The sequence below is a fragment of the Acartia tonsa genome, chromosome 7, assembly GCF_053477335.1.
Source record: "Acartia tonsa isolate MP-2025a chromosome 7, ASM5347733v1, whole genome shotgun sequence".
NCBI lineage: Eukaryota > Metazoa > Arthropoda > Copepoda > Calanoida > Acartiidae > Acartia > Acartia tonsa.
This window is the reverse complement of record NC_137266.1, coordinates 18,936,669-18,946,592: the sequence shown is the minus strand read 5'-3', so window position 1 is coordinate 18,946,592 and position 9,924 is coordinate 18,936,669. Positions and strand designations below refer to the sequence as shown.

Genomic DNA, 9,924 nt, shown 5'->3' with positions numbered 1-9,924 from the left:
TGGTTTCTGTGCTCAACTAGGCACTTTGAGGGAAACAGCCAACTAAATATTTATCATTTATTTACAAAAATATGTAACTTACTACCTTTTTCTTTTGATATTCTAAAACCATAACAGCAGAAGGTTTCCAACAAGTCATATCTTTACCAGTTAGCTACTGATTACTGTGCTTTGGAAGAATACTGTTAAGGAGGGGAATCTCAATTATACTAGCCTCTAAATATTGTAAACACCTTCTTTTATTCGTTGGTCAATCCATTTGGGGATTTATATTGCCTATACAAATTAACAAACCATTTATGTTGATTCATGATTGGTCTACATTAAAAAACTTAAATCTACTAAGAGGTAAAACAAAATCTTCAAAAAAGTATATTACTCTTGAAAAACACAGTAATCAATAGATGTAACTAACGGCAAAGAGGATAACAACCAACTAAACTAAGATAAATCTCCCAACAACTAAAATAAATTTTTAATTTCGAGGATTAAATATTATTTATATCATTGTGTATTTACTACTTTCTTTTCTCCCCCCCGTATGATCATGATAATACTGGCATATTGAAAGGTTAAATATTAAATGAAATTGGTTTGGGTTGATAAGTATATTTTTCAACTTTCTAAATCAATTCTAATCTAAACTGGTTATATCTGGTGTTAAAGATTGGAGAGCAATATTTTATTCTAAAAAAATTCCAGAAAAGTTTAATTCATATTCAATATCTCTCTGTTAACTAGTTTTAAATATAACATTTGCAAATTGCAAAAAAATATGATATTGCAATAAGAAGATCAAAATACTCTTTTTTGAGTCAGAAAAATCTGGATTAAATCGGTGGAAAGTGGTTATTGGGTTACTAATATGGCAAAAATAACAAGAATTCCAAGCCTCTATAAATATATACTCCTTAGTTATATGTAAGTCAACATATATACATGGTAGAACCCACACTGTTGAGTTGGTATTCAGTTAGGCCAGGTGTGTTATAATAGGTAAGTGTGTGGTGGGGCCTCCAAAACTTAAATTTTATAGAAAGGAATAATCATGTAGGTGGGTGGAATAATCACAACTGTTATTACAATACAATTAATAATATTACACATTACTTTCTTGTGTTTATTGAATTTTAAGCTTCATAGTTCAATAAAACAATATAAAAACCATTCTTAAAAGCGAAGCTTTTCTATAATTAGGGTCGGTCCGTCTGTCCGTCCGTCACGGATAGCTTTTTTCGTTAATTTAGGCATGTTAGAATTGTCCTATCGATTTCAAATTTTGCATGGTGATTCCTTTAGTAGTTAGGTACGATTTAGAAAGCGTAGCAACTCTATAATCATTACCAAAATGTCCGTACGTCCATTTTAAACATGTTGATTTTTTTACTTTTTTAAATAGCTCTTTTCGTTAATTTAGGTATGTTAGAATTGTCCTATCGATTTCAAATTTTGCATGGTAGTTCCTGTAATAGTTAGGTACGAGTTAGAAAGCGTAGCAACTCTATAATCATTACCAGAATGTCCGTACGTCCATTTTAAACATGTTAAATTTTTTAACATTTTTAACAACAAATTTATATGTGATCTAATTATCCGATTGGTCTGATTTTTGGTATACTGATTCCTGAGACAACAAAGTACAATATTATAAGCGAAGCAACTCTATGATCAAGTCCTAAAAATGTAAGTATGTCCATAATCATTATCCTGTATCAAGCAGTTTTTCAACAAATTTACTTACAATTTTGCTTTGACTCTTATACATGCATTCTGATTATTCAGTTCTGACATTATACAAGTGTTAATGTCCGTTTGTACTACCGTTTCAGAGCTTCGCTTTTATGGATGTTGTCATCCTTGTTACCTACAAAATTGCTAATACTTTTTTAATAAGACAATATTGATTTAATTTAAAAGTGAAGACACGCCTACCCAGTTCAAAAATAGCCAAGAACCTAATAGAAACTTTCTTGAATAGTATAGACTTAATATATCAACGATTTCGAATTTTTATTCAAAAAATTTTAAATATAAGACTAAAAAAGGATTTTTTTATTATCTGAATAGGTGAACCAAAATTTTAAAAACACAAGTTGCATATTTTATGAGTACTATAATTCCATGATTTAATATTGACCAATGAAATCATATTTAAGGATGTTTTCTCTTAAATAAATACAGGTAAACTTATTATCATGGTAACCAACAGATAAATATAAAACTATACAATTAAGAGAGAAGGAGTAAAGGCAGTTTCACTTAAAGCCTCAAGTCTAGTAAATAGCCCCCTCCCTCCTTATTATGAAAATAATTGTACATAAACAGTAGAGTGAGATTGTTTTTTGTTTGTATTGTTTTTTACAGGGTTAGAACTCTCATTAGTGGTAAAGTATTACTAAAAATTATTTTTAGTTTATTTTAAAATAAGGGAAAGGGTTTCATCAATCGCTAAACACTTTAAGGTAAAGCATAATTATGATAAGTAAATCTGGTAGTTTGTTGTATTTATTACAGTTGGTATGTTGGCAGTATCCACGTATATTTCAGGCAAACAACATACATATAAAGAATACATGAGGTGGGATATTACTTCCGCACAAGATCATTTTAATGGCTGCAAAATATTTTTTTTAGAAGGTAAAAATGTAACATGTAAATGATTACATAATCTTGGTTTCCTTGTTCTTACATAATTGCACAGGGCTATGTAAGACCCTTACTTTAGGATAGCCTAAGAAATTTTAAATGATTTGCTTCGATATTGTAAAAATATATTTATTTCCAGAATGGCTTGGAAACCGATTATTATCCGCTGGATTAGAGCCGGTTCTGAACCATAATGAAAAAACATGTATAGCATCGTATAACAGATAATTTTCCACGAATATTAAAATATTTTTTTTGTAAGCCTAGACCTTCGGCCCATTTAGGCTAACAAAACTAGGTTCAATCTTATATCTTTTTATTTTAATGACCGAGGAAAGCTATCTATCATACTATGCGATGAAAAAAAAACTATTGTGCCTTTCTGATTTAGCAAGTATATAAATTTTCGAAAATGAAGACACACCTGTATGGAAAGCCTCTATTACTGGTGGTTTGCAAGTTGCATGTCATTACTAAATCTAAGTGACATTTACAATCTCATACTTTAATTAAATTTCAACCTTTACAATGCATATAGAAACGACGATATTGTGCCATCATAAATTTAAAATTTATTTATCTTTCTTTTAAAATTTGAAATATTTGTTGTTATAACCTTGATTTTATCGATTAAATTGGGTTTTCTATCCCCAACACTGAATAATAGGGATGTACATAGTGTTACCTTTATCTAGGGTGTGTAAAAAGTTTTACCTTTTATACTAATACCGGTGAACCAAAATTACATAAATATAGGATTCAGTAAAAGGACATACTTTCAGTTTTAGGATTTGGTTATAGAGATGCATTTCTTCTGATATCGTACCTTGTTGTCATAGGAAACATTATTCTAAAAATCAGATGATTAGATAATTATGTCATACAAAAAGTAAAATTGTTTTGATTGAACAATAGAAATATAAGAATAGAAGCATATTCTGAACCCTGTTTTCGTCAAATCTAAGAAGGAACATTTCTAGCAGACAAAAGTATTGTTTACTTTCGACTCAAGCTGATGTGGATTCTTAAGAAATGATAGACTCGCTACTCGATAGTGAGGCAAAATTATCTTTGTGAAAAATCATCCAAAAGCACATTAAAAATCTACAAAAATTAAACAAAATCATATGTTTATTAACCCTTTTAATATTTTATTTAATTTTTGTAAATTTTTTCATTCGATTTTGGAGGATTTTTCACAAAAATAATTTTGCCTCACCAGCGAGTAGCCAGCCTAACTTTTTTTTAAGAATCCAACTCTGTTTGAGGCTTTCAAATTTAACACGAAATTTTTTAGCATTTAAATCTGATTCCGCAAAGCTTTCTACTATGATAATATACTGTTTACAGCTGACTTTTATCTATGTATGAAATAAAAAAAATCATGCGTTCGTATCAAAATGTGTACACAATTTCAACCAATTAAATTAAATGTATGTACCGATGCGATTCTCCTATTGACTCAATCAGACATTACCTCTCTTTCTTAGTACCTTTATTGATTGAACGTACGGATTTTCTGGTAACGATTATATAGGTGCTACGTTCCTACCTGTTATAGAAATCATCTTTCAAAGTTTTAAATATATAGGACAATTCTAACATGTCTAATAGTCTAAATCAACGAAAGATCTAACCGTTATGGACAGACGGATCGACCCTAATTAAATATAGAAAAACTTTGCCTTTAAAAATGGGTCTAAACAACAATACATAACCTTTTTCAATTTTAAAAATAATTTTTTTAAACACCACTGATTATTCTGCAAGTTGAGCGAGGTTTATAACAACCCCCATGCGGAGGACAATATTTATAATTAATTATGAGTCTAATATACATTTATTTTATAAACAAGTAGCAATTCTTTTATAAGTAGCGAAGCTCCTGTTATAGAACAAATTTTACTGAAACTTCTATACCACTATGCAGTAAGGCAAATAAAATCAGACGTCTCTATAATTAGGGTCGGTCCAGCAGTCATTAGGACTGAAAAAGATGTATCTCATATATTTGATTGATGTTAGAGTTGTCTCGTCGATTTCAAACTTTTAAATACGATTCCTGTAACAGGACAATTTAGAAAGGGGAGCAACTCTTTACTTAAATACTTGAATGTCCGAATGTAGTTTTGGAATAATGATTTTTCTTGACAATTAAGCCATTAAGCGAAGCATCTTTATAATAAAATCTTGAATGTAAGTATATCCGTATTAATCATCCTATTTTTAAGTAATGGGTTGATGTACACGTTATTCTTGTATATATTGTTGAATACTCAATGCGTTGTTACTTTGAACATTTCAAAATGTCTTTTATCTCTCTGATTTGTTTTCTTCGTGTTTATGGATGTTGTCATCCTTGTTTATTAAAAGCTGCATGATTTATATCCTTTCTTAGGAGGGGGACAAACAAGGTTAGTAAAAGAAACATCGATTCTAATAAATTTTAACAATAAATTATCTAAAAATATGTTTCGTTTTCATTCGACAAATAAACTAAAAAAATAGGTTAAAGTTTATCAATTGAGCATTTGCCTATTGATTTAAACAATTTTAATTGAAAACAATATATCATAATATCAGTCTTCCAATTTTTTTCCCAAAAAGCTTTTCTCGATTCTACGAATCATTGTTTCCAATAAAAGCTAAGATAATATCATTCCTTTATAGTTTTTATCCTCTGTGGTTGCTTTTTAACCTTATTATTAATAATATGTTTATTAATTTGGATAGTTTATTGAGACAATATTTTACAAAAAAAAATAGAACAATGAGAAATCACTTAACCCTTTACAGTCGGGCCCCTTGCCGCACCTTAATCAGTTCCTATTAGAGCTAGAGGGCTAAAAAAATTGTGCAAGTCCTCAGTTTGATAATGAATTTCCGACCTTAAGTGAGTCATAGTCAATTTTCTCTTCCTTCACCCCTTTATTTAACAACCTTAGTTTTTAGGTCCTTTTTTACTGAAAAATTTCAAACGGCTGTAATTTTCTTATTTTTGAAGCTAGAAGAACAATGTTTTTATAGAAAATGTTTATCTTTATGTAAATTTTATATTAGAAATATCAAAACATAAATTTCAGCGGCCGCAGCTGTACGCCGCAGTCGGTGGTCGGCGGGAAAAAGGCGGCGGATCTTTATGAATTTTTTTCAGGAGCCTTTTAAAGATTTCTGGAGACCTAGAGGATCAGTACCTGGAGGATCATACCTGGAACCTGAAATTGACTTTAACATCTGTATTTCATATGAGAATGTACTACTAGAGGATATTTTAGTATTTTAGTAAGATAAAATGCTTTGTTTAAGTCAAAAAATATTTTTGCTCTCTACCTGGATCATCCTGCCAGGTTTGATGGCATCCTGTGCCCGCCAGGATGGAGATATTCAAAAAATTCCAACTCTCAGTTATGTGTCATACCCATACTTAAAAAGTCACGCAGTTTGGGCTCTTTATCTTTCACACACAGAAAATGAGAAAGAAAAAAACGGATGGGGGCGTTCAACGCCCCCCCCCCCCGACCGTTAAGGGTTAAGTTTTTATCGATTGGTACAACGTTTTTATAAAACTTTGGATACCTCTGTAAATTTCAAGCCCTGTACCCAATATAACCTAACCTTACCTGGTCTAAACAATCAAAAGAAAAACAACCCCTCATCCTCCTTAAACAATTTATTATAAGACAAGGAGGAAGGGGGGGGGGGGCTGTATTTACTCTACTAGGCAATTTACAGGCCTTATTTTGACGGTTATTCCAACACATAGAAAATAGTTAGGCAGGACAAAAAGCTATTTTTCGCATTAGCAACCTATTAAGTTGGCAAAAACCTTCGCATTTCAGACATGATCCGAAACTGCTAAATGTATGTCTAAATAAATAACACAAAGAAAACTTTATGCGCCTAAAAACCGGAAATGAAAAGAAGAAAACTAGAAAAGTATTTTTATCTTGAGCAAAACTTTAGATAAAGAGAAACCAAGTCATGAAGAAAACTTTTGTTTCACAAATTCATTTTTATTTTACATTTATATTTTTTTTATTTTTTAATCACCAAACCTCTGAAATATTTGAATTTGAAGTGTATATTGATGAAATAGTGAAATAGATGTGAAAATATTATTTATTTAAACAAAAATAATAAAGATAATAAGCGTAATATAGAAAAAATATAATACAATAACAAATAACAATTACATATTCAATTTTAATTATAAAACAATATTATTTGCAAATTTAAAAATGGTTGAAAAAAAAATTATGTACTTCAGTAGCGAAGCAAAAATAAATAATTGTACACCTAGCATTATCTTATTATTGACGGTTTGCCTCAAAGTGTTCAGACGAGCAATTCTTTTCAATTAAAATATGGGATGGGGTAGTTTGTTTCAGTTTTTACCAAATAATTGGCGGTTGTATTGGTTAGAAGCTAGCTATTCAGAATTAAGGTACAGGATGGTTAAGTCTCCCTGCAAGGGCTAGGCATATATTTTCAATTCATTTAAAAAAATGGGCTTGGGCCTTTGAGGGAAAGCACCTTATTATTTTATTTATTTCTCTTTATTTATTTACCCAAAAAAGATTCAAACAAACCAACTGCATGAGATACTCCCGCACCTACGTCTATTTCTTCGTCAAACAATCCACCGAAAAAATCTCCGAAATCAAAATTATCAGGTTGAGAGTTGCCTCTTTCTGTAGTAGTGTCTGGTAGTGCACGTGCTGAGCGGGTAGTGTCGGGTAGTGCTGATCTTGATTCATCCTGTAGTGGCATCCTTAAAATGACAGTTATTTATCGCATCGTTTTATAGAAAGCTTTCTGTTGATAATAAAATTAAAAATTATATGATAAAAAGTTTTGTTAGCCCTGAGGGGTCGAAGGCCTGGGCTACCAAACTGGTAATAGTTTTATGATTTTTATTTTAATATTTGTGAAAACTTTTCTGTAATTTAATGCTAACATGAAGAACCGGTTCTCTTCCACTGCACTGGATATTAATCGGTTTCGAAGCCATACTGGAAAAAATGAACTATTTTTTACATTAAAACATCATAAATGTTTTTTCGAGGGTTTAAACAAATTCATAAAATCTTTCATGTAGGGATCTTAAGGGATAAGACAATGAACGATAATATTACACAATACCTCAATGGCGAAAAACAAAATTACCCCTTCTGTAAATTAAAATTGTGTGTTTGAAAGGTCTGGAAAGGTTCTACATAGTTTGGAACCAACGAAACAAAGTTCATTAAAAGATGCAAAAGTGTTTGAACAAATAAGATGACAAAATTTTGGGTACCAGTTCAAATTACTGTTCAATTTACCCTCAATAGCTGCTTCAGGGATAAGACAATGAACGATAAATTTATGTAAATCGACAACGGCAATAATAGTTATATCCCGCATCTTATTGTAAACAGCTTTCCGCGGATATGAAATGAAAAATTATAAGATTTAAACCATTTTCATATTCGTAGAAAACTGGGTATATATAATACGATGCTAGACATAATTTTTTTTGTATGGATGAGAACCGGTTCTAATCCACCGGATATTAATCGGTTTAGAATAAATACGAGAAATAAAATTACCACATTCTGAGAAAGTGGTAAATGGAGATTGGCAAAGCATGTGTAAAGACTGTGCGCAAAGACATTTTTAAAAGCGAAGCTTTTCTATAATTAGGGTCAGTCCGTCCGTACGTCCGTCCGTAACGGATAGCTTTTTTCGTTAATTTAGGCATGTTACAATTGACATATCGATTTAAAACTTTGCATGGTGATTCCTGTAGTAATTAGGTACGGTTTAGAAAGCGTAGCAACTCTATAATCATTACCATAATGTACGTACGTCCATTTTTAACATGTTGATTTTTTAAATTTTTTTAACAACTAATTTTTATGTGAACTAATTATCCTATTGATCTGATTTTTGTTATACTGATTCCTGGGACAACAAAGTACAATATTATAAGCGAAGCAACTCTATAATCAAGACCTAAAAATGTAAGTATGTCCATAAACATTATTCAGTTTTCCAACAAATTTACTTACAAATTTGCTTCGACTCTTATTCATTTATATTCTGATTATTCAGTTCTTACACTATACAAGTGCTAATGTCCGTTTGTCGTACCGTTTCAGTGCTTCGCTTTTATGGATGTTGTCATCCTTGTTTTTGTAAATTCTTATTAATAAAGACAGACATACATGTAAGTAACTGCACTTTCAACAATAAAGTATGTTAGGTCAGCTAAACTATTTACCTATGAATGTTTCCATCTTGCGAGTTATCAATGTTTCTTGCATTACAATACACCTAAAAATAAATAGTTAATTTACATGTTTTTTTTCTTTTTATTTAAAATTAGAAATGTATTACAATGTTTAAACTTAAAACAATTCTTTCCATAATTACCAAAGTATTTTATAAAACTATCGGCTACGACCTTAGAGGTCTTTGCATAGTAGCGGAATAGGAGGGGTTGGTTAAGTGAAAACAATTCTTTTTCCTTCTAATAGCGACTTAGAGGCCTCCGACACGCACAAAGACATCATGTTACTTTTATATAAAGACTGCTTGTAAGCAATGACCCAAGATAGACAGACGAACAATCCAGTAATAGTTGAAAAGACCTTCGCCACCTAAAAATTGATATTTTTTACCTGGAGTAAAGTAAATACTACAAATACAAGTTTCATCATCATTGTTCAAAAGCAAATTTATAACTAACTATTATTCAAGAAAGAAGAATAATATTTTTTAAATGTCTATAAATAGAAATTTAAATGTCTATAAATAGAAATACAAAAGGGAATTTTTACACCCCACCCCTTCCCACTTTCCAACCTGCTTTAAATTTTAAGGGTAAAGTCTATTTATAAATTATCTAATTACGAATCCGTTATATTGATGGATGTTAGAATAAAACAGCAAAGAAAAACAATAATTATTGCTTAAAAGAGCGAAGTTTCTGTAAAACGTGTACTATTTCTCCGACCGATATATTTTTCTCAATGCGGCGCCCTATTAGATTTATAATTTATGGGTATTTAGTTAATTTATTTAAATTTTTCCCTATGTCAAAATTATAATTTCGTTGTTTTGTAGTTTGCAGTTTTATAATTAAAGCATTAGCGGCTATTTATAGTTTTTTTTTACAAGCAAAGCGTTTCCATAATTATTAAAGCTAATCTTTTCTTACAATTTATATTCTGACATATTCAGCTTGTTAGCGGCTATTCATTTTATAGTTTTTTTTTACAAGCAAAGCGTTTCCAT

At 30.5% G+C, this 9,924-nt stretch overlaps 1 protein-coding gene across 1 annotated transcript; it reads right to left on the bottom strand.

Annotated features, from left to right (window-relative positions):
• Window positions 1–6,747: 6,747 nt before the first annotated feature.
• Window positions 6,748–9,418, bottom strand: LOC145325004 (uncharacterized). Its single transcript, XM_080167785.1, has 3 exons — window positions 9,309–9,418; window positions 8,909–8,961; window positions 6,748–7,417 (listed from the first exon to the last, which is right to left on the bottom strand). The coding sequence occupies exons 1-3, from the start codon at window positions 9,348–9,350 to the stop codon at window positions 7,207–7,209; spliced, it is 306 nt and encodes a 101-aa protein (XP_080023911.1). The 5' UTR covers window positions 9,351–9,418; the 3' UTR covers window positions 6,748–7,206.
• Window positions 9,419–9,924: the final 506 nt, after the last annotated feature.

What these genes read in the sequence shown, in the direction of transcription:
- LOC145325004 (XM_080167785.1), bottom strand. Translation starts at nt 9,350, where the DNA reads ATGATGATGAAACTTGTATTTGTAGTATTTACTTTACTCCAG. An exon ending in TAGTATTTACTTTACTCCAG is followed by an intron (nt 8,962 to 9,308) that starts GTAAAAAATATC and finishes ATTTATTTTTAG; the next exon opens with GTGTATTGTAATGCAAGAAA. An exon ending in CAAGATGGAAACATTCATAG is followed by an intron (nt 7,418 to 8,908) that starts GTAAATAGTTTA and finishes TGTCATTTTAAG; the next exon opens with GATGCCACTACAGGATGAAT.